The sequence below is a fragment of the Indicator indicator genome, chromosome 28 (genome assembly GCF_027791375.1).
Source record: "Indicator indicator isolate 239-I01 chromosome 28, UM_Iind_1.1, whole genome shotgun sequence".
In the NCBI taxonomy this organism is placed as follows: domain Eukaryota; kingdom Metazoa; phylum Chordata; class Aves; order Piciformes; family Indicatoridae; genus Indicator; species Indicator indicator.
Genome location: NC_072037.1, coordinates 9,967,587 through 9,991,012, shown reverse-complemented (window position 1 = coordinate 9,991,012; position 23,426 = coordinate 9,967,587). Strand labels below are relative to the sequence as shown.

Sequence of the window (23,426 nt, the reverse complement as noted above, 5' to 3'; positions counted from 1 at the left end):
GGCTGGCAGATGAGCTGGGGAGGTGGAAATTCCTCATCTCCCCAAATTCCAACTTTTCCTTTTGCTGGCTTGAAGAATGAAATATTCTTAAAGGGGAAAATGTTTACAGATGAAAAATTGTGGCAGGGAGTAGTTGGAGAGGGTGCTCTGGAATGTAGTACTTGCTGGGCAGCACCATGGGGGGAAAGCAGAGCTGAGCACCTTACTGGTGTCACCAGTGTGGGCACCCCCTTGAAGACCTGCCCCAGGACCACAGAAGATCATAGAAACATCTGCCAGGCTCAGCCAGGTTGTTTTCCCCGGGGATCCTCTGCTGGAAGCTCATCCTTCACAGTCACCCCATAAACAGTCTCCTCCAGGAGAAGGAGCAAGGGACTGGGATGAGTGGGAAGAGCAGAGCTCTGCACAGGGCAGCCTCCTCCCACAAACAATGGGGGCTGTGCATATTTACACCGGGAGAGGATGTAAAAAACATCCACTGGAGGAAAGAAAAAAAAATTCATAGCAGCCATTGTTGAGGGTGGGAATGAGGCGAGTTTTGTCTTGGTCTCTTCCTTAGACATCTTTCATGTTTATTGTGAATGAAGCTCCATTGAAAGGCAGCTCCTTCCCAGGTAGCCGGGGCCACTTTGCTTAGTAATGGGATTATATTGTTTTTCATTACAATGGGAACTTTGATTCCAAAACCATCCTGACTAATGTCTGCCCTAAGAAACAAAGCCATTTGTTGTTTTGGTTTTTTTAATTTTTTTTCTCTCTCCCCTTCACACTGGTAGGAGGAACAAGGCTCTAAGCAGGTTTTTCCCCCACCTTCTGTCCATAAGTATATCCAGTTTTGAGAATTCCTTTAGTTTCTCTCCAGATGAAAGTCTGGGTCTTAAAATCTCAATTAGATGGCTTGGGCTAGGTCAAAAATGAACTGGAACAACACAAAAAAACCCCAAACAAACCAACATCAAAGACTTTGGATTGCAGTTTGCTTTTTTTAATTAAACAAGACTGGGGATCTGCTCTTGCTTTATTAAACCTGGTGTCACTTGAAGTAACCTGCTGCTTTGCCAACCACCCTCCTAGTGTGAAACTATGTTTTTTTTTCCCAGGCTGGTGTCCCAGAGTGTTTAATAAAGCAGAGCCTGGATAGAACTTCATAAAAACCCCACTGGTTTGGTTTAGTGCTGGGTTTTGGTGCTGGGAGACACGTCATGGCTGGCGGAGATGTTTGTGTGGCCATGCTGGCGCCGAGAGCTTTGGGATGCATCACCCAGCTGGGGTGCCCCGTGGGGGCAGTGGGGAGCTGGGCAGCTCTGCTTCCCCTGCCTTGGCTCTCCTATGAGCTGTGGTGAAGCCTTTGGGTTCTTAACGGGTGCTAGAAACCACAGAGCGAAGCTGCAGGTGAGGTGTGGTGAGCCTGGCCATACCTGCTGCTGGGAGGGGTCTCAAGTGCCTCCCTTAGCCCTGGCTATTAGAGCAGGAGGGACATCCATGGTCCTAAAGGTCCCAGATCAGAGCAGTGTCCAAAAGTGCTCCTCATTTCCCTGCACCCATCTTGTCCTGCCAGTTTCAGGAGTGCCTTGCCACCCTGAGCAGGTTGGCGATGCCACAGCAGGAGCTGAGCAAGAGATGGGACCAGCTCTGCTTTCCCAGGGGGACCATTTTCCAGGCCTTTTGGCTCTGGAATGTGCTCTCACACTTGGTGAGGCATATCTGGGGTGAGGTGATGACATTGAGAAGCCATCCCATAGTCAGTTGTACGCAAAAGTGGTCCCCAATGGTGCTCCATGCAGGAACCCATGGCTCTTGGGGAGGCAACGGAATAAGATGGGTTGGGAAGCTGGAGTAAGGAGCAGATCTTAGTGACATGGAGACATATCCCAGAGCACCAGCCCTTTCTCTGGTTGGATTGGAGCTGTGGAAGATCAGGATTCTCCAGGCTGGCACCAAGCAAATATGTCTTAGGGGAAAGGGTGTAACTGCAGGAGAAAGCTGGGGTGTTGCTTCCAGGCTGTGCCAAATGAGAAGCCAGTGGCACAACTGGAAAAGTGACTCTTGTGCGTGGATGCCTCATGAAAAGCAAGTTGAACGCCCAGGGTCTGCAGCTGTTGGAGCTGTGCAGGGGAAGGGGTGAAAGGAGGCAGTTGTGGTTCCCCTTCATCAGCCTAAGGAAGTCTGACAGTTACCCTGAGAGGTGTGGGCACAATGGGGCTGGGTGGTGTCACCATGCTGCAGCTGGGAGCAGCAGTGGCTGTGGTCCTGTGAGGAAACTTTGCTGCTGGTGATTTCTCCTTCCCTCAGCTGTTGCCAGCAAACAGATGAAATCTGAGTGTTCTGCTCGTGTTTGGCCACTTGCTTCACTCCATGGGGTCCAGACCACACTGGTACAGGCATCCACTCAGTCATGCAGCATTTGCAGAGGGCTTTGTGGGTGTCATGGTCCCTGGTGGGGACCCTCTGCACCACGCAAGTCACAGTTGTAGTTTCTCAAACAGCTCTGTGCTGCGGTGGCTCTGCTGGGGACCCTGGGGTGCAAGGAGGATGACTTGTCTGGGGTGGCTGCTCTGGGCCATGAGCACCACAGAGCATCCCCCACAGCCCAGCCTGCTCCTGGGGACAGGTGTCAGGGTGGGGGCCTGGGTTTGCTGCTGCCCCAAAGGCAATGGGGACTCTCCTAGCCCCACTAGTCTCACGTAACCCCAAAATGGGGCTTGAGTAAAGACCCAAGCCTCCCCTCCTCTGCTTTCCCACGGTGCTTGTACCTTGGGGAAAACGACTGGGGCCCTTTATGCTTCCAGCAGACGCGGGTGAGGAAGAGGTTATGTGATAGCAGTGCAGATAAGAGGCAGCCTGGATGTGGGGCCAGCAGCCAGCATGGGACTCCCTGCCAGTCCCTTGTCCCCTCCCACAGCTGCTCCCTGGACCTGCCCACATCCATGGGATGAGGATGGGGGACAGCCCCTAAGTGTCCAGTGGCCATGCTTCAGCTTACCCCTGGTTTGCATTTTGCTTGTTGGCTTATTTTGTGCTTTTTAAGTCTAAAGTGGGTTTTGTCTCCAACCCTGCCATGGTCCCAGCCCTAGGGGGGGACACCCTGGGGCCAAGTGGGAGAGCACTGGGCAGTGGGAGCTCGGCTGTTCTCAGCTGTGGGCTGATGCAGTCTGGGACCTCTTCCTGCATCCAGGGCATTCCCCCATGCACCCAGCACCTCTGAAACACCCCTCAGAGCTTGGGCTGTGCTGGTGCAGGGCTGACACATCCCAAATTTGAACAAAGCCCCCGTGCTGCCATGCGGGAGCCATGCTGGGGCGGGGTGGGCTGCGGGAACGCCTGGGTGTCATCTGTGCTAGCTGTGGCAGATGGCAGCTTAGCACAGAGAGGAAAACATTAGTCTAGGGTCAGAGGTCACAGAAACATCTGCCTCGGGATGCTTTCAGTGCCCGCATTGCTGCGGAGGGACAAAACCTGTTGCTGGTGGATTGGAGGAAAAGCTTTGCACGCTGCAAGCGAGGAGGGAGCAAACAAAGGGCTGGCAGTGTGCACGGGGACGCACGCAGGGAGCAGCCAGAGTGGGGCTGTGGCAGGGCTGGGATGGGCACCTCAGCTTTGCCAGCACTGCTCATGGGGTGTGGGGAGGTGCTGAGAGCCATGCTGCCTGGGCAAGGATGTGTCACGCACACCTGGGGCAGCAGCGTGGCACAGAGCTTGTTGGCTCCCTGGTATTTCTGCAGCTCAGTTGAGGAGAGGTTGGAAGTGACCTGTGGAGATCATCTACTCCAATGCTTTATGGTTCTGTGATGTCAAGCACTTTTCTGCAGCCTTGCTGAGCTAACTTCAGCACTGGGTCATTGTAACTCATGAAGGATGTGCAACAGACACAACAAATGCACGTGCCCACGCTGAGCAGATCCAGATTTGGCTTGGGCTGGGCGCTGGGAGCAGGGTGGGAATTTGGGGCCGCTGTTCCCGTTCCCAGGCCATCCCCTGGGACTCGCTGTCTGACCTTGGACAAGGCCTTCTCCATCACCCTTCACATCAGTCGTGAATCGTGCCAGAGATTTATGGGTTGGGAGCATGGTACATGATTAATGGCGCTCCCCCCTCACAGTAGTTTGCTCTCCGGGCGCGGGAGCTCGCTCGGGGCCGGTGTGGAGGGGGAAGATGCTTCACAGCCTAGTGTCGTGAGAATCCAACCCCCAGCCTCTGCCTGACCCCCCAAAACAAAAAGCCACCAGGATGGACTGCAGCTCCAGACACTCGAGGAGTGTAAATCAGTGTGTTCATACCTGCAAGGAGCACATACAGTATCCCCAGGCACAGGGTTGGGGACCAACTGCTGTATCACTGTCCCCTGTGCTGTCTGGTGCTTTGGGGACAGCCCCAGTCCTTTGGTTATGCCATGTAGAAAATATCCTAGAACTGAAGGGTTGTGAGACCCTCCTCTCTGACTTTCTCCTTGTGCTGTCAGAGGCAGCATTGTGCACCAGCCTGGCTTGGCCGTCACTGCATTCAGGATGCCATCACTCCCTGTCACCATCCAAACCGGAGGGGTGGGTCACAGCTGGAGTGTTTGGTGCCTCTTCAGCAGGTTATTGAGTCAACGGAAACGTTTCTCAGCTGCATGCTCAGGGGAAGGACAGACATTGATATTTTTAGCCATTCCTGCCCAGATCGGGAATGGGGCATGCGTCATGAGTGGGGCTGGGACTGTGGAGGTGTTGGGTTGATGGTTGAGCTCAAAGATCTTTTCCAACCTCAATAGTTCTATGGCTTCACTCGCCTCTCTGGGGATGCTGTGGAGGCTCCTCAGGTCACCAGGAGCTCAGCCACCTTTCACTGCCTCAAAGCTGCTTTCTAATGGCCCTTCTGAGCTGTTTTGATCGTGGAGCATCCGCCCTATCCTCTGCCAACACATATATCTATAATTAAAGCATAGCTTTCATGTCTCTTATGATAATTTCCATAAGCCGCTTGGGGTTTGGTTTGGGTAGCCCTTGCTTGGGAAATGCCAAAGGAAAAACCACAAGGTGCTCTTCACCTGGCTGAGCCTGCGGGGACGTCGCATCCTCCATGTCTGCTCACCTGGGAGCCCTGACGCCACCGCCCGCCAGTCTGTTTTTTTACATATTATAAAGCTTAGCTCCATGGGCTGAACTTCAGGAGAAGTTTTTAGCCCCTGGAGAAGTAGGTCGACACATGCTGAGGTTGCAGAACAGCTGAGAGCTGAAGCTGGCTCTGCTGAGCCCAGCCTTTCCAAACCTGAGACAGCTGAACAATGACTGCGTCTTGGGCTGGCCTTATTCTTCACCTGGTTTTTGATCTCTTGGTTTGCATGCAAGGCTTGTCTCCAGGCTTTGTTCTGCAGCAGGGACTTTCAAGCTCTTGTGGTTGTTGGGCTTTTAAATGCAACTCCAGGATCTGACTGAGCTCTGGGACTTGCACAGGGAGGAAAGAGTGAAGTTCATCCCCATGGCTTTGTTGTGCAGCCGTGTTCTTCCCTACTTTTCTCAGACTTGCTGTTGGAAACGTGGGCAGCAATAGCATCATTTCTGGGTAGAAGTGCCTTCAGATGATATAGGAACAGTGCTGAAGCCACCAGGTGTAAAGTTGCCCATGTACATGTCCAAGTACTGCCATGTGTGGAGCAGAGGAGCATCCAGAGCTCTTTCATGATTTCATTGAGCGTTTTCATGCTCTTGCTGAGCTGCAGTATCACTGTCATGATATCGTGATAGTGATATCCCTAACATCAGAGATCTTTTGCTCTGAAACCTTGAAGAGAAACTGAGATGACTTAGAAGCCATGGAATGTCCCTTCCAACCCTTCCATTCTATGGGGCCTTGAGCAAGCTGGTCTAGTGGGAGGTGTCCCTACCCATGGCAGGGAGGTTGGAACTAGATGATCCTTAAGGTCCCTTCGAACCATTACATTCTGATTCTAGGAAGGAGTTTGAGAGGGCTCCCTGAGCTGGGAGCAGTGGGTATGATTGCTGGCCCAGTCTCTGTCCCTGTCACAGTTGTGATTGTGATTTGGGAATTTTCAGAGTCTGCTGCACAGCCCAGCTCTGCAGGGTGCAACCTCCTCTGCAGGTTCTAGTGGTGAGTACTGGATCTTAGTGGTGCCTGTGTGATACTGCTTTTTTTTGTCTGAAGAGTTGCTTCACCAGCACTTCTCAGTGGCTGGAGTGCCTCCACTGCAGGGAGGAGAAATGTGATGATAGAATCATAGAGTGACTTGAGTTGGAAGGGACCTTAAAGATCATCTAGTTCCAACCCCCTAGTCATGGGCAGGAACACCTCCTACTAGACCAGGTTGCTCAAACCCTCATCCAGCCTGGTCTTAAACACTTCCAGGAATGAGGTATGATGCATGAGTGTACTCTAGTCCCACCTGCCCATGTGTGCCCATTGCCCAGCTCAGTCCCTTCTAGCCAGGGCAGACCCATGCCAAGCCCTTCCCTGGTGTCTTCTGCACCTTCCTGGCTTCTTGAGCTGATTGTGTCCATAAACCAGCTCTTCAAACAAACAAATCAGAAGCTATGAAAAAAAAAATTAAATATCTGCTAACTCTGTGAAACTTAAGGGACTTCCTGAAGCAAAAGCCTGGAAAGCACCCAGGCAGCCCAGCCAGGCATGGGTTTCAACCCCCAGGGGAGTTCCTCCAATCACTAATTAACCTCCTAGCTAATAACCATGCCTTGGGCTGGTCTCTGCTCTGGCTTCCCATCCCTGAGCTCAAAGCACCACTTGCCTGAACCGAAATTGGAAAGGGTCTCATAACTAGTTGGGTGGGAGGGCTTTCAGCTCTGTGCCCCTTGCCCTGGCCTCATTTAAGTCCCTCACGGTGCAGGAGCCCTAATCCCGTTTCAGCTTGGGATGCAGAGCATCACTCTCCACTTCTGGCTGCCTGTGGTAGCACCGCTGCAAGCCAAAGCCATGGTGCTTTCTGAGACATGGTGGTTATCCTGTGTCGTGGTTTCCTCGGCCACAATGGTTCCCAAGCCATGGCAGTTCCTGAGCTATGGCAGTTCCTGAACTGTGGCAATTCCTGAGCCTTGGTGGTTCCTGTGCTGCGGTGGTTCTCAAGCTCTGGTGATTCCTGTGCCAGGGTGATTCTCATGCTGTGGTGATTTCTGTGCTGTGGTGGTTGCTGTGCCGTGGTGGTTCTCGTGCTGTGGTGATTCCTGTGCCGTGGTGGTTTCCAAGCCACGGCAGTTCCAGTGCCGTGGTGCTTTCGGTGCGCTCAGCAATTCCCGCGCTGCTCTCGGGGCTCTTTGTCCAGCATCATTTTTCTTCTCTCTTATTCTTTTTTTTTTTTTTTCCGCCTTTTTCTCCCGTTGGAGAACCTCGTGACGCTTCCCTCTCTACCAGCCGCCCGCAAGAGCCGGGAGGATTGTTTTAAGAAAAAAAGCGTGTGTGGTGCGGGGGCCGGCGGGGGCCGGCGCTGCCTTTAACAGATGACTGCACACTTGAGCGGTTTGCCGACGGCGTGCCTGCGCCGGCCACCCAACCCCGCACAATGGTCCCTCTCAAGGCGGCCGTGGCCCCAACCCTCGCATTCCCCGGCTCGGGGCCGCGGCGCAGCCACCCAGAAGCGTCGTCGTCGCCCCGCGGCCGCGGCGCCCCGGGCTCGGAGCCGCCGGCGAGCCGGGCATCGGGCCGCGGGCGCCGGCAGCTGCTCTGCCTCATTAGGATGCACACCTGCTCCCCGCCGCCCTTTGTGTGCCGAGCAGATGCCCTGATTTATTATTATACACATTTTCTTTTTCATTTGGCCTGGATAATGCCGTCTCATTAACTCAAAATGTCTCAGAATCCTGACAAATTCTCACACAATCCCCAACAATGAAATTAGAATTGGGTTAAAAAAAAAAAAAAAAAAAGTAGGGGAAGAGGAGAGGGGGAGCAGGGCCCAAACATGGTCCTGCTGCTGGCATGGCTCTGGATTGGGGCTGGCTGAGGGTGAGGGTTTGCTGGTTGCTTCACTGGAGGAGCCCCATGCTCTCATTTGGGGGTTTGTAGGTGGGGCTGCAGCATTCCCTAGGACCCTCCCTGCTCACATCAGGGGTGCTGCCTGCCATGGGAGCCTTAAGAAACCATGGACAAAGCTTGGGGAAACAAGGTCCCACCAGCTTGAGGGGCGATGAGTGCAGGCACATGGCAGGTGCTCTGAGCACATTCCAAAGCATAGTGGTGTCCACAGTCCCCCAGTGTCTGGGTGGTGTTGTTTTCCCCAGCCATCACCTCCAGTGGTGGTTGCCATACCCTGAACTTGCAGCAGTATGTGGAACCACCCCCAGATTTATCTCTGCTTTCAAGGCCTCTGATAGCAGGCAGCAGCCCAGCATGAGCTGAGCGTGGCATGCACTGCTATACTGCAGTGGTACTGCCATCGTGGTGTGGGACAGCAGCCTGCCGGCACTGTCTCACTCCTCCTGTGCCCTGCTCACAAAGGCAGCTTGGTGCAGCCCAGCCAAGGCAGAAAATCCCATTCTGGAGCTGGTGTAACGTGAGCAGAGCTGGTTGGGGATACAACGTGTGGCATCTCATGTTGCAGATGTGATACAAGAGATGCTGTGTGGAAGGGTTTGTGCTGGGGAGGTGCCTCATCCCCAGGATCCTCTTTTGTTGTCAGGTGCCCTTGCTCTCTCTGTGCACAACTTTGCTCTGTCCTCCCTTTCCTGGGGGGCAACTCCCTGCTCTGGAAGGTCCTTTGTTGGCCCCACATGCTGCCCAGTGTTGTCATGATGGCTGATGGGATTCACCCTAGCAACATGTCTCTGTCACCTGTCCCAGTCCTGCAGCAGCTCCAGCTCATGGTGACAGATGGTTGAGCTGGTGGCCACATTGGGAGGCCTTTTCTCAGGGACTGCAGATGCAGCAGCCAGGGCCACTGATTCCTCCTTGTGCAGGGCTTATCTTCAGGGAAGATCTCAGTTTGCTGTGAGGAGCAGTAACATGTCCCACCTGCTACCAACCAACGCTGAGTCCCTGTTTGATTGTGTTTGAGTGATTTCTTAAGATGGAGGAGGATAAAAATCAAGCTAGTGAAGGCAGGGGTGCAGGGCTGTCCCTGAGCTCATTGTCCCCATGGGTCACTGGGGGATTTTCTCTCCCATGGGGTCTCTAGGTGGCCTGAGTTGGGTGTTGGTATGGGGATGCCCCTCATGGCCCCACCACATCTCCCCTTGTGCCCTGGTTTCCTCTTCAGTGAGATGAAGGGGTGCCAAACACACACTGTGCTGAGAAGCAGGATGTCGGCACTGGAGGCTGTGGTTTTGCAAGTCAGTGCAGGCCCCTCCATGGGGGACACCTTTGTTCCTGGCACCTCTTTCATCTTCCTCTTCTCAGCCAGGGCAGGGCCTTGCAATCACCAAACCTGACCTGCCAGCTTGCGGTGCGGAGTCGGGCAGAGGGAGGTGTTCCCTGGGGCGTCTCTGCGTGCCCACCATCCCCTTGGGGCCGACCCCTCTGACAGTGTGTCTTACCCTTGCCAGGTGTAGCAGTGCCTACGTGGGCGAGCGGTGCCAGCTGCCCAACCCCTGCCTGAGCTCCCCCTGCAAGAACGCCGGCACCTGCACCTCGGTGGTGCGTGGCAGCACCGTGGACTACACCTGCAGCTGCCGCCTGGGCTTCAGCGACGAGCTCTGCCTGACGCCCCGCGACAACGTCTGCCTCAGCAACCCCTGCCGCAACGGCGGCACCTGTGAGCTGCTGACACTCAGCGAGTACAAGTGCCGCTGCCCGCCCGGCTGGTCAGGTGAGGCCCTGGCACCCTGCCCCATGGGGGCATGGCGACCTGCTGGTGGGGAAGAGGGATGGTCCCGGCAAACCTCCATGGGTGAGAAGGGCATTGGCTCTCGTTTCAGCTTCCACTGGTCCTGGGGGAAAGGTTGGGGGGTGGTCTGCAAACCAGAGCTGGAGCTAGGAGGGTCCCTGGCTGGGTGAGCCACAAGCCTCTTGTGTGGATCAGGGTTCTTCAGGGGCAGAGGTGGGGGGGATTAGTTGCAACCCTCACAAATCCAGTCCTTGAGCAAAAAGCTGCTCCCACCCAGAGTCTGAGCTGCACTTTGCATCCTCATCCTTCTTCCCTACCCTCCCCAGGCAAAACCTGCCAGCAGGCCGACCCCTGTGCCTCCAACCCCTGTGCTAACGGGGGCCACTGCGTCCCCTTCGACGCCCACTACATCTGCCGGTGCACCGCTGGCTTCCACGGGGCCAACTGCAAGCAGGACGTCAACGAGTGCAACATCACACCCCCCATCTGCAAGAATGGTGGGAGCTGCACCAACGAGGTGGGCACCTACCAGTGCTCCTGCAAGTCAGCCTACACTGGGCAGAACTGTGAGCATCTCTACGTGCCCTGCAACCCCTCGCCCTGCCAGAATGGGGGGACGTGCCGCCAGGTTGGAGACACCACCTATGACTGCACATGCTTGCCAGGTAGGAGATCCCTGGAGGAGCTGGGGGAACAGGGTTAGGAGACCTTCTTGCAGCACCTTTGTCCCCACTAAGCGAGTAGTTCTTGATCTTCCCTCAGGTTGTGGCTGTGGGAGGGGCAAAACCGAGAAGATGGTGCCCAAAGAGGTCATCTGGGGGCTTTTTACACTTGGTGATTCATCAAAATAGCTCCTCCAAACCAACTGTTTCATCAGAGTCCCCTCTGCGGATGCTCATATTCCAGAATAAGAGTGCCTTTTTCCGCTTTAGCTTAATCCACTTCCAGAGTGGAATAATTAGCCCGGAATAGCTATTTTGGAAAGTTTCCGAGTGCAAATGAATGTGGGGAAGGGAGACCCTCTGCATGCTCACTGCTGCTCCCTTCAGCAAGCAGCCCAGCCCAACTACAGCCTCTGAAATGAGGGGCTCTTGCAGGAGGGGGCCCAGTGGGGGCTGTCCCAGGAGTTCAGCACCCTGCACAGGAGCTCAGCACTCTACACAGCACCCTGCGTGCCAGAGGAAAGAAAAGCAGTTGTGAAAGGGCCCCCTGACCCCTGCGAGCCCTTTCACTTCTGCCCTTGGGCTGTGGTCTGCAGCGCGGTCAGAGCAGGGAGCGGAAGGGGCTGAGCATGGCCTCGTGTTACCCTCTCTGTGCTGGCTGGAGAAATGAAATAGTGGAGTTTCCTGCCAGCAGAGCCCAGAGCCACCCAGTGCAGCACCATGCTCACACCAGGCTCTGTCTGCCAGAGAGTGGGTGCCATTTCTCACCCTTGCCAGTCATGCTGGCCAGCTGCAGCAGACATGAAGGGGACACATCCGCCTTCTGCCTTGGAAGGAAGCTGTGGGCAGTGCTGAGCTGCATGAGAAGTCTCTCATGGGATTGCTTTGATCTCTTCTGGTTGCCTGTAATCCTGCAGGAGCCAGGGGTAGTTAGCTTCTGTGCTCTGCTTGCAGCTTGGCATTACTGCAGGGAGCTTCCAGCCTCCTGCTCCCCCCACTGCTGGGGATATGGCATTGGGGTGGGGATCACACAGTCCCAGCATGGTGGGGGCTGGAAAGGACCTCTGGAGATCATCTAGTCCAAACCCCCTTCTAAAGACAACAGGCTGCCCAGGATCACAATGTCCAGCTGGGTTTGGAATCTCTCTAGAGAAGGAGACTCCACAACCTCTCTGGGCAGCTTGCTCCTAGACTCCAGCACCCTCACAGCAAAGAAGTTTTCCCTCATCTTCAGATGGAACCTTCTGGGTTCCAGTTTGTTTCCTGGGAACCACTGAAATGAGTCTACCCCATCCTCTTGCTCCTGCCCTTTATCTCTCACTGAGCGTTGAGAAGATCGCTTTCCAGGCTGCTCTTCATCCTCAGGTCTCTCAGCCTGTCCCTGTAAGGTCTCCCAGCTGGCACAGATGTACCTGCATCCTGCTGGGAACCCAGCCCAGTGCCAAGGCAAGATGCACAATCCCTGTGGGGTAGTGTGGGAGATCTCACCCTGATCTCTGACACCAACTCAGGGGTTCAGTCCCCTTCCCAAAGCTTTTGGTGGCTCCGGTAACCTAGGGAACTCATTAACCACCCAGAATAGCTAGAGCCCTGTAGGATCTTCTGCTTGCCCTCCATGCCTACTCCTGGCCTTATGGACAGTGAGATGTTGAGGCTGACCAGGAGAGCAGTGCTGGAGAAGGAAGACTTACCATCCAGGATGAGCTAGTGCAGATAGGAGCTCCCTGGAGCAATGCTCCACAGGAGCATCTCCGAGTCCCATCTCAGCAAAGCGGCACCGCTGCAGGGAGAGGCAGGTGGAGGGGGCAGGAGGAGCGGTCCTGGTCCTGCCCTGCCATTCTGCTGATGAGGCACTTTATCTGCAGCATCCCAAACGCTGGGGTGAGGCATGCCCCTGGGGGAGCATCCTTGTTGTGGGGGGATCGGCGCTTTCACACCCAGTTGCGGCTTCGTGGGCCGCTTCCAGGAGATTTGCATGCTGCACGAGCTGGTTCCTTCCCCGCTCCCAGGGGATGAGGGGGGGTCCCATGGCACCGCTGCCTCGCTGCAGGAGCTGCATGGGCTTCGGGCAGGAGCAGGAGGGCCGGGGGGGTGCTGTTTCTCATGATAAGAAGGTGATTGATACGCTGGTATGCAGCGCAGCAGACCCGAAACAATGTCCCCTTTTCATTCCCCGAGAGGTCTGGCCCTGCTGGGCTTCTCCAAGTTAAACGAATCTGGGCTGTTTTATCATGCCATCACTGTAGCATGTAACCCTGAGTTTAAAGTAATTGCAGTACTAATTACTCACTGGGATGGTTCAAAATGAGTTAATCCTGCTATCTAGGACATTGCCAGTTAGTGCTGTGCAGTCGCAGCCCAGCTGCTTAAAAGCCAGGCGCAAATCTATGTTATCTGCTTTGGGCTCCAACCAGCCATCGTAAAACAGCTCTCGCTGCAAATGGTGTGGTGAGGCTGAGGCTGCAGGGGAGAGGGAAACACTGAGAGAGAGGAAGGAAGACAAAAACAAGCTGGGCCAGGGGCTGGGGTCCCACAGGTGAGCCTGGGCACCTGGTTCCTTCCCCACTGAGGAGGAGGTGATGTGGTGAGCTGCCTGTGCGGGTGAGCAGCCTAGTCTGGACCTGCAGAATGCCTTGGGGAGTTTAGGGGAGCTGCAGGTGCATGCCAGCACCGTGGGTTGGCATCACTGTCCTCACCCCAAAAGCTTGGGAAGGGTGATGCCTGCTGGCAGCTGGGTACAGTAAATGCAGCTCTTCACCCAAGTGAAGGGGGATAGGGTGACATGGCAGGTGCCTTGAGGAGGGCCTGGCCTTTTAATTCCTGCTGCAGACACAGCGGGGAGAGGCTGGGGGTGGCAGGCTTTCCATGCCTACTGCATTGTCAGGTGGAGATGATAACCCAAACCCAGGCTCACTGCACAGGAGCCAGGCTGGGCTGGGCACAGCGCTGCGTGGGGTGGTGGCTCACCCTGCCAGGGACTTGGATCCCCCTCTGGGGGAAGTGCTGCTGCTGAGGCTCTTTACATGGGAAATTAAAAACCAGTGATTCAGCACTGGCTGCCACAAGCCTCCGTGGGAGCAGCCCCGCTGCAGCCCAGCTTGCTGCCGAGACAGATCCTCCGCTGCTCAGGGCGAGCGTCTCCAGAGCTGGGGGCTTTGGCAGGCGAGCCTGGCTCTGGGGATGCCCTGTCTGCCCCACCTGCCAGGCTGTGGTGATGGTGCCCAGGCAGGGAAACCTGTGCAGCAGAACCAAGCCCCAGCAGAGGTGAGATGGGGCTAGGGATGAATCTGGGTGGCTTCAAAGCTGTGCTGGGAGTGCCTGGCACAATCTCGGCACCCAGTAACAAGCAACATGCCATCAATCTGGGGGTGGCAGGAGGCTGAGGCAGTGGCACAGCTGGTTGGCATCACAGCACATGTGTTCTCTGTGCAGGTTTCACAGGTCAGAACTGTGAGGAGAACATAAATGACTGTCCAGGCAACAACTGCAAGAATGGGGGCACCTGTGTGGATGGTGTCAACACCTACAACTGCCAGTGCCCTCCTGAGTGGACAGGTAATGCCAATGATGACAGCGAGGGTGGCAAGGGGCTGGGCTGGGAGGACAGGTCCTACCATCGGGGATGCTGAGGACCAGGTGGGAAGAGCTCTCCTGCTTCACAGTGATGCTAATGGAGCCTGTGGGAGCTGGGCAGCACCAGCCTCATGCAGGTGCCCTGTCCTCTTGCAGGTCAGTACTGCACTGAGGATGTGGATGAGTGCCAGCTGATGCCCAATGCCTGCCAAAATGGAGGCACCTGCCACAACAACCATGGTGGCTACAACTGTGTCTGTGTCAATGGCTGGACGGGCGAGGACTGCAGTGAGAACATTGATGACTGTGCCATGGCTGCCTGCTTCCACGGGGCCACATGCCATGACCGGGTGGCCTCCTTCTACTGCGAGTGTCCTCATGGCCGCACAGGTGAGCTCTCTTGCCATCTTATCCCTGCTTGCAGTGCAGGGCGACAGCTCCCCACATGTCCCCTGGCTCCTAGCTGAGGTCTTGGTGTGTGATGACTTGTGTGCCCAGCACCCTTGACATGCACTTGTCTTTTGCTGCCCAGGTTTGCTGTGCCACCTCGATGATGCCTGCATCAGCAACCCCTGCAACGAGGGCTCCAACTGTGACACCAACCCTGTCAATGGCAAAGCCATCTGCACATGTCCCTCAGGGTACATGGGGCCAGCCTGCAACCAGGACGTGGATGAATGCTCGCTGGGTGAGCACTGGGGCTGACCTTGCACGAGTGGCAGAGGAGTAGCTGGGGAAAGCACCAGTGCAACTGGGAGCATGTCCTTTGAGCCACACTTGTGTCTTGCAGGAGCCAACCCTTGTGAGCATGCAGGGAAATGCATCAACACCCAGGGGTCCTTCCAGTGCCAGTGCTTGCAGGGCTACTCAGGTCCTCGCTGTGAGATCGATGTCAACGAGTGCCTCTCCAACCCCTGCCAGAACGACGCCACCTGTCTGGACCAGATCGGGGAGTTCCAGTGCATCTGCATGCCTGGTGGGTGGGCAGCCCTGCAGACACCTGCCCTGCTGTTGGGTTTGGGTGGTGGGAGGGCTCTGGGGGCTCCTGAGCTTCAGCTTGGTGTTGGTTTGGGTGTGGACCCACGAGAGCCTGGGGACAGCACTGAGAAAAATGAGCTTGGTGAGGATTACATGGACTCCTGTAGTGGTGTGGGACCAAGAGTTGAGAGTTGGGCATCATCAGCTCTGCACTGGACTCCTCTTGTTGACCTTGTTGGCTTGAGTCAAGCCAAGGGCAGAGGGATTGGGAGTAGACAACCATGGGGCAGCTTGTGCATCAGATCCCACCACCTGTAGTACAGCTCCTGAGCTGCATTTGTAAAGATGAGGGGACCAGACGTGCTCTGGTATAAGCTGCCCATCCCATGCGTTGTGCCAGTCCCAGGCCATGGTGCTGATGGTCCCCTGGGTCTCTCTGTAGGTTATGAAGGAGTTTACTGTGAGATCAACACGGATGAGTGTGCCAGCAGCCCCTGCCTGCACAACGGCAACTGCCTGGACAAGATCAATGAGTTCCACTGCGAGTGTCCCACTGGTATGTGGCGTCCATCCCACTGCATTGTGGTGCACACAAAGCCATGATGGATCCCAGCGTCAGCCAAGAAGGAGCTGAAGTGGGCTCATGAAAGTTTGGAGCAAGGGGACTGAGCACCTCTCAGTGCTTTGGGTGGGAGGTTCCCCAATGCAGCGCGGGGCTGAGCCCTGCTCAGGCAATGCTGCTCAGGGTCCAGCCCATGGGAGACGGGAAGGAGGATTAAACCCCACAGCTTTGCACTTGAAAAGGCCTCTCTTTGGGAAGGAGGGCTGGGGGCTGGGGGGGGCTGCACCAGCGGCTTTGAATACGGTGTCAAAGTCACGGGGTGGAGCGGAGAACTGGGAGACGGTTAATCTGTGAAAGGAGGTTTTGAAGTTCAGAGACTTTGCTCCTCTAGAGATGTAAATAAGATGCTCTCAATGGCAGGTCGCAGCCCCACATTCAGGGCCCCCAGCAGCCATCCCCATGGAAACCCGGCGCCCCGGCCGGGACGTGGGGGGCCTGTCGGGAGCTGCCCAAGTGGCAGGGGGAGGCTGTTGGGTCTGGCCGGGATGCAGGGACATGTCTTCTCCCTCCCTTCCAGGCTTCAACGGGCACCTGTGCCAATTTGACATCGATGAGTGCGCCAGCACCCCCTGCAAGAATGGAGCCAAGTGCGTGGATGGCCCCAACACCTACAGCTGCGAGTGCACTGAAGGTGAGGGCTCCTGGGGGTTTTGGGACTCCTGCCCTGCCAGGCAGGAACAAGCCAGCTTTTGCCTTGTGGTGTGCCATAAAGCCACAAAGTTGCTGAATACTATTAAGTGCCCACCTGCCATGGAGGCTGTCCTTGAACCCCCAGCAGTGGGATTAGTCGCTGCTGCTGTGACTCCCATAGGGCAGTACTGTCTCTTTCCGAGGTATCGGTGGAGCGAATCGAGCCCTGCTGCTCGCCGGCTTCAGAGCCGGGCGCTGGGAGCCCAGCGCTCGTTAGGTGTGGCCCCGCAGCAGCCGTCCCGCCGTGCTCCCGCCTCGGCGGCAGGCGGCAGCGATGGGGGAAGGCAGGAAGGAAGGAATAAAGCTGCCTCTATGGGGCCGCAAGGTGCAGGGCTGCGGGGGCTCGCCGAGCGAAACCCAAGGAGCGGTTGCACAAAATGATGACTTGAGCCCCGATGGCAAACAGTGGCTCTTTTGTGGAGCAGCTCCCGCCAGAAATCTTCCAGCTCAATGGCCTCTAATTAGTGTCTTGCTAATGCCAAGCCCCGATGAAAAGCTGCTATGTGGGCTTGGCGGGGTCTAGTCAAAGCTGTACTTTGTCCTCACTTCTCCACCCCCAAACTCTGTGGGGAGGGAGCGGGCCAGGAGAATAGGATCTGCCGAGGGGGGGTTATTATTCAGGGGTGCCTGTGGCCACCCCCCCTCCACCCAACCCCCCCCACACACACTCCAGGACAAGCTGCGGGCGAGCGCGGGGCCCCGCTCCTGAGCTGAGGCAGCTTAATGCAGGTCATTGTGCGCCCTGGGACAAAGCCTGCAAGCCAGGGTCTGACCAGCCCCACCGCCGGCATACCAGGGTGCTCCCCTGCCTGCACCCTGCTCCTGGCGGTCTCAGGGCTTGCAGCAGGGCAGGTGGACAGGTCAAGCCACCCTGGTGTACTGTCTCACACCTGGCCGGGGTGGGGTTCCCCATCCTGATCTCACATCCACAATCCTTGGATCTGCACCCTCCATACTCACTCCATGTCCCCCATCCTGATCCTGAATCCCCAATCCTGACTCCGCGTCCCCCATCCTCACCCCATATCCCCCATCCTGATTCCATGTTCCCAAAGCTGACCCTGTGTCCCTCTCTCTGCTGGCAGGTTTCTCAGGTGCTCACTGTGAAATTGACATTGATGAGTGTGACCCCGACCCATGCCACTATGGGACCTGCAAGGACAGCATTGCTTCCTTCACCTGCCTCTGTCAGCCTGGCTACACAGGCCACCGCTGTGACATCAACATCAACGAGTGCCAGAGCCAGCCCTGCAAAAATGGGGGGACCTGCCAGGACAGGAACAATGCCTACAACTGCCTCTGCCTCAAAGGGACCACGGGTGAGCAGGAGGGAGCTCCCAAGGGCTCCACACAGGTTGGCTATGCTGCGTGGCACCCTGGTCCCATCCCTGGGTGGGTTGGCCCTGGGCTTCCACCAGCAGCCTCCCCGGTGCCAGGGCTGGCCTGGGGCATCCTTGGTGTGGGCGAGTTCTCCCGGTTTGGTGCCTGGCTCCAGCAGGGGCCGGGGAGCTGCTTCTGGCGGAGGTGTGGAGCAGTGGCAGTGATCAGTGCTGTCAGGCTTTGTTTTGCCTTGTCAGCAAGGCTGGGGACCCCCTAATGGCACCAATCTCCTCCTCAGGGCCCAACTGTGAGATCAACCTGGATGACTGTGCCAGCAGCCCCTGCGACTATGGCAAGTGCATTGACAAGATCAATGGCTATGAGTGCACCTGCGAGCCGGGGTACACAGGTGAGAGCAGGGCACAGTGGCCACCTTCACAGCCTGGGGACCTGGTCCAGATCCAGCCTTGCTCTGAGTAGCCCTGGGACGTCCCCTGTGCCTGCAGCAGTGCAGGGATTGTGCCTCATGCAGCCAGGGTGAGGGAAGGTGCTGCCGTCCCACTTGCCAGAGGTTTTTCACCCTCCACTGCTCCTGCTTGTTCAGGAGGGTGACCTCGGCTCAGGCCGAAATCAAAGAGGTGTCTGGTGCTGTGAATTCAACTCCTGCTGCGCCCACTCCCATGGGTATCAGGTTGCTTGCCTTGTCCAACTGGTTTGTTTGATGGCTGCTGGAAATGGCGGAGGGCTTTGATGGGAGCAGCCCCCGCCTCTCCCCGCTCCTGTGGCCCCTTGTCCTCCTGCCCACCGGGAGCCGCAATAAAGCCTGGCTTTGTCGGCTGCAGCAGGTAGGGTTACAGGCTGAAATCGGCTCCCTTCCTTATTCCCTCCTGGACCAAATGAGCCCAGGGCACAGCCTCTTTCCAGTCACCTTTAATTAAGCCAGGCAAGCGATGCAGGGGTGTGAAGCCTCCCTGCCTGGGGAGCAGCCCTCTCCGACATGGCTGGCACACATGTTCCCAGAGATTAGAGCCTCCAGAAGCCATTTCCTGGGTGGCTGGAGGGGGACCTGCCCAGTGGGTACCCACCATGCTGTGCAACCTATGGGATAACATTTCCTCACCCTCCCCTTCCCTAGGGCGCATGTGCAACATCAACATCGATGAGTGTGCCAGCAATCCCTGCCACAATGGGGGCACCTGCAAGGATGGCATCAACGGCTTCACCTGCCTCTGCCCTGAAGGCTTCCATGATCCCAAGTGCCTGTCTGAAGTGAATGAGTGCAACAGCAACCCCTGCATCCATGGAAAATGCCACGACGGGCTGAATGGGTAGGCTGGAGGGTGTGGGGGCTGCTGGAACCAAAGGGGGATCCCATAGAGTTGAAGGCAGGGTGGGGAGAGGTCCCCCCTGTTCCAGTGCTTATCCATGCCCTGCACAAAGTGCTGGGGGGAGGTTTCCCTGCAGGGACACAATTAGGAGCTGGGCTTTGCTGAGTAAATGGTGACTGGTGTAGCCAACAGGGCCAAGCTGGGCCAGATCCTGTGCTTCATGCCCCAATTTTTCCCCAAAGCTACAGGTGTGACTGTGACCCAGGCTGGAGTGGGACAAACTGTGACATTAATAACAATGAGTGTGAATCCAATCCCTGCATGAACGGTGGCACCTGCAAGGACATGACCAGTGGCTACATCTGCACCTGCAGGGAAGGCTTCAGTGGTAAGGGTGCAGCCACTGTTCTGGGGCCTTGGTGGGAGCTGTGAGTGGGCTGACTTTGGGTGCCTATAGCTGGAACTGAGAGTGGGAGGCTCTTTCAGGGTGATGGGTGGGACATTGCTATTGTCACCACATCTCCACCATAGCTTCAACCCCCTCCCACCAGCACACCTCCATCACAGCCTCTTTTTGATGTTTATCTAGGACCCAACTGCCAGACCAATATCAATGAATGTGCTTCCAACCCCTGCCTGAACCAGGGCACCTGCATCGATGATGTTGCTGGCTACACCTGCAACTGCCTCCTGCCCTACACAGGTAAGGAGAGCCCTCCATGCCCAGGTCCTTGCCAGGGCTCTGTGGAGCTGCTGCTTCACCTGTGACACCAAATGGCTCCCTCTAAATGCACAAGCCAGCACCAAGCACAGAGGCTTCCCTCGCCCTGCCATGGGGCTGGTCGTGGCCATAGCTCCACCTCCCTGTGCCTTGGTACAGCTGGAGGAAATGTAGAGGAGCTTTGAGAAACTAGTCAGAGCTTCCTCCATCCTCCTTCTCCTCCTCCTCCTCCTCCTGAAAGGCACCAAGGCGGTGACTTGGCCACAGGTTGCACCCGTGGCAGCAGTACTGGGCAGCCACCCCTCACTCACACCCCACCACCCTGGGGGGTCAGCACTGCTGGTAGCTCTGTTCTCCTGCAGTGATGCCTGTGCTGGAAAAAGCAAGTTGAGGCCGAGGGGCTGGAGGATTCTGCTGAGCCAATTCCTGTTTGCTGGCCTCCAGCTTCCGCTCGCACAGAGCAGCAGTCTGTGCACAATTGCAGGAAGCCATGAGCCGTTTCCTGCCCTAGGCAGTGGCCATAGAAACCCCTGGAGGGGGACAGGGAACGGGGCAGGCAGGGAGGGGAAGGCTCTGGAAAATAGCAAAGGCCAGTTGAGGAGATACTGGCTGACAGGGAAGATAAGAGTTTGGAGGGAACGTGTCCCTCAGCTGGATGTAAACAGGAAAAGCGGCTGAGAGGGGCAGGGGGGAGTGTAAGGGGGGAAGGACAGCCTGAACAGCACTTCCCTGCCAAAGGAAGTGTGCAGAGCTTTAATGCAGCCCAGATTGCCAGAGTCTAAAGGATTTGTGGGAGGGCCTGGGGTCACAGAGGACCAGGGACAGAGGAGACAGCCCCAGCGGGGCTGCCCCAGGGTGGTGGAGAAGATCAGAGCCTGCCCCAGGGCTGGGAACAGGAGTAGTGGGGTCTTGGGTGACCTGTTGTTTTGGAGAGAGTATCAGTGGGTGCTTGTGTCTGTGCAGGAGCCACCTGTGAGGATGTGCTGGCCCCCTGTGCTGGTGGCCCCTGCAAGAACGGTGGTGAGTGCCAGGAGTCAGAAGACTATGAGAGCTTCTCCTGCAGCTGCCCTCCTGGCTGGCAAGGTAGGGGCATGGCCTATCTTGGGGTTCAGCACACCCTGATCTCCTTGGCTGCTTAGGGATTGGAAGATGGAGGGGAGGGAGCATGGCCAGGGAGCAGTGGGCAGGTGGCTGCCCATCTCCATGATGCCCAGCTGCAGGGAGGGTCCTAACCTGCCCCATGGCTCAGCTGGGTGGAGAGGACACTGCCGTCACCTGCACCCCTGGGCGAGGGCAATTTGCTACCACGGCTCCTGCCCGGGGGCGAGCAGTGGCCATGACATCATCATCATTCCTGGAGCTCTCCCTGGCACCTCCAGCTCACGTGGTCTCTGTCTCCCAGGTCAGACCTGCGAGATCGACATCAATGAGTGTGTGAAGAGTCCCTGCCGCAACGGAGCCACCTGCCAGAACACCAATGGCAGCTACCGCTGCGCCTGCCGCACCGGCTTCAGCGGCCGCAACTGCGACACCGACATCGACGACTGCAAGCCCAGTAAGTGCAGAGGCTGCTCTGCAAACCATGCTCTGCCTGGTCCTGAGCTCTCGGCTTCTCTTGCCAGTCCTGGGGCTGGGATCCTTCTCCCCATGGGCAGGCCTCAGCTTCTGCTTCAGTCTGGGCCATGCTGCAAGCCCTGCTTGGGCTTTTGGGCCACCTCAAGCATGTCCCAGTTGAGCTGCATCAGTCCAAGGTCAGATGGGAGCTGGCAGGAAGGAGCTGGAGTCAGGGAGAGTGATGTGCAGGCAGTGAGCAAGTGTATTCTATATGCCCTCCTTGTTCCCAGTCACTTGGTGGAGTTGGCCTGGCCTCTGCCTGGTCTGTGGGCTCTGTCGCATCCCTCGGGAATAGTGCTGTGGGGCAGCTCCCAGGCAGGGCTGCTGCACTAGGACTGGCCCCATTGCGTTTTCACACACGTATCATGGCTGGGCTTGATGATCTTAAAGGTCTTTTCCCACCAAAACGATTCTATGATTCTATTCTATGTCCCTCCTCTCCAGATCCATGCCACAATGGTGGCTCCTGCTCTGATGGCATTGGCACATTCTTCTGCGAGTGCCTGGCTGGTTTCCGTGGGCCCAAGTGTGAGGAGGACATCAACGAGTGTGCCAGCAACCCCTGCAAGAATGGTGCCAACTGCACCGACTGCGTCAACAGCTACACCTGCACTTGTCCCTCTGGCTTCAGTGGCATCCACTGCGAGAACAACACACCTGACTGCACAGAGAGGTACAGCCTGGCATGGCTCCTGCTGTGGGCACAGCCTTTGTTGGGTTGGAGCAAGGGGCTGAGGTCCCTGCGCTGCCCCATAGCCCTGGGCTGGTTTGGCAGGGGGGACTTTGGTGTGGAGTCTGACCAGCGGTGACTCACTGGAATGTGATGTTTGTGTTCCTAGCTCCTGCTTCAACGGTGGGACCTGTGTGGATGGCATCAACACCTTCACCTGCATCTGTCCAACTGGTTTCACAGGCAGCTACTGCGAGCATGACATTAATGAGTGTGACTCCAAGCCATGCCTGAATGGAGGCACATGTCAGGACAGCTACGGGACCTACAAGTGCACTTGTCCCCAAGGATACACTGGGCTCAACTGCCAGGTAGAGCAGCCTTGGGTTGTCAGCCACTGACCCCAGTGTCCATCTGTGTGTGCTGGCGGTGTGGATTTCAGGGGGGATCATTGCAGCCTCCACTCCTGTAGAAGCCCTGCCGGGTCATGACCCCCATCTCTTGCTCTGCTCCCCCCAGAACCTGGTGCGCTGGTGTGACTCCTCTCCTTGCAAAAACGGAGGCAAGTGCTGGCAGACCAACAACCTGTACCGCTGCGAGTGCAACAGCGGCTGGACAGGGCTCTACTGCGACGTCCCCAGCGTCTCCTGTGAGGTGGCTGCTAAGCAGCAAGGTCAGTCCCTGCCATGTGTAAGGCCTCACAGGGCCAGGGAGGGCTCCCAATGGCTCTGTGGTGTGATAGGCTCTTGTGGGGTGGTCTTTGGCACAACCAGAGTGACCTCAAGGATTGCTGAAATGTGCAGTTCCAGGGCTGTGGTCCTCAGTGGGATGTGTGATGGCATGGATGTCATCCAGGTCCCTATATCTTACTCTGCTCTCCCTGACAGGCATCGATGTGGCACATCTCTGCAGAAATTCAGGGCTCTGTGTAGACACTGGCAACACTCACTTCTGCCGCTGCCAGGCCGGCTACACTGGCAGCTACTGTGAGGAGCAGGTGGATGAGTGTTCCCCCAATCCCTGCCAGAATGGAGCCACCTGCACAGACTACCTAGGAGGCTACTCCTGTGAGGTGAGTGCTGTGGGGGGCAGAGATGCACAGAGTGAAAATGCCAGTAACTGCCTTTCTGCTGTGCATGGAGATGCCCCAGCTTCAGACTGGCTTGGTGCCCCTTTACTGAGCTTAAGCTCTGCAGCCTTGTGAGAATTGAGTGAACCTCCCTAATAGTTTCCTTCTTCCCTCCTTACAGTGTGTGGCTGGTTATCATGGAGTTAACTGCTCAGAGGAGATCAATGAGTGCTTGTCCCACCCATGCCAGAATGGAGGAACCTGCATCGATCTCATCAATACCTACAAATGCTCCTGCCCCAGAGGAACTCAAGGTAAATTAATTCCCCAGGCTGGGGCATTAGTGGGCTGAGCACTGATATCCTCAGATATCTGCTCATTAGCTCCTCGAGCTAGCAGAAGCAAATGCA

The 23,426-nt window shown here is 56.6% G+C and overlaps 1 protein-coding gene across 1 annotated transcript in view; it reads left to right on the top strand.

Moving 5' to 3' along the window:
- The window catches only part of NOTCH1 (notch receptor 1), a 44,772-nt gene that overhangs the window by 10,641 nt on the left and 10,705 nt on the right, over positions 1 to 23,426 (top strand). Inside the window, exons 3-22 of the mRNA XM_054393592.1 lie at positions 9,489 to 9,751; positions 10,096 to 10,434; positions 13,864 to 13,986; positions 14,161 to 14,394; positions 14,537 to 14,692; positions 14,795 to 14,980; positions 15,425 to 15,538; positions 16,122 to 16,235; positions 17,380 to 17,613; positions 17,913 to 18,023; positions 18,750 to 18,942; positions 19,185 to 19,330; positions 19,532 to 19,645; positions 20,627 to 20,746; positions 21,066 to 21,218; positions 21,722 to 21,950; positions 22,117 to 22,318; positions 22,467 to 22,620; positions 22,835 to 23,019; positions 23,198 to 23,330. Coding sequence (XP_054249567.1) covers positions 9,489 to 9,751; positions 10,096 to 10,434; positions 13,864 to 13,986; positions 14,161 to 14,394; positions 14,537 to 14,692; positions 14,795 to 14,980; positions 15,425 to 15,538; positions 16,122 to 16,235; positions 17,380 to 17,613; positions 17,913 to 18,023; positions 18,750 to 18,942; positions 19,185 to 19,330; positions 19,532 to 19,645; positions 20,627 to 20,746; positions 21,066 to 21,218; positions 21,722 to 21,950; positions 22,117 to 22,318; positions 22,467 to 22,620; positions 22,835 to 23,019; positions 23,198 to 23,330 — 3,503 coding nt within the window. The remainder of the gene's footprint in view (positions 1 to 9,488; positions 9,752 to 10,095; positions 10,435 to 13,863; positions 13,987 to 14,160; positions 14,395 to 14,536; positions 14,693 to 14,794; positions 14,981 to 15,424; positions 15,539 to 16,121; positions 16,236 to 17,379; positions 17,614 to 17,912; positions 18,024 to 18,749; positions 18,943 to 19,184; positions 19,331 to 19,531; positions 19,646 to 20,626; positions 20,747 to 21,065; positions 21,219 to 21,721; positions 21,951 to 22,116; positions 22,319 to 22,466; positions 22,621 to 22,834; positions 23,020 to 23,197; positions 23,331 to 23,426) is intronic.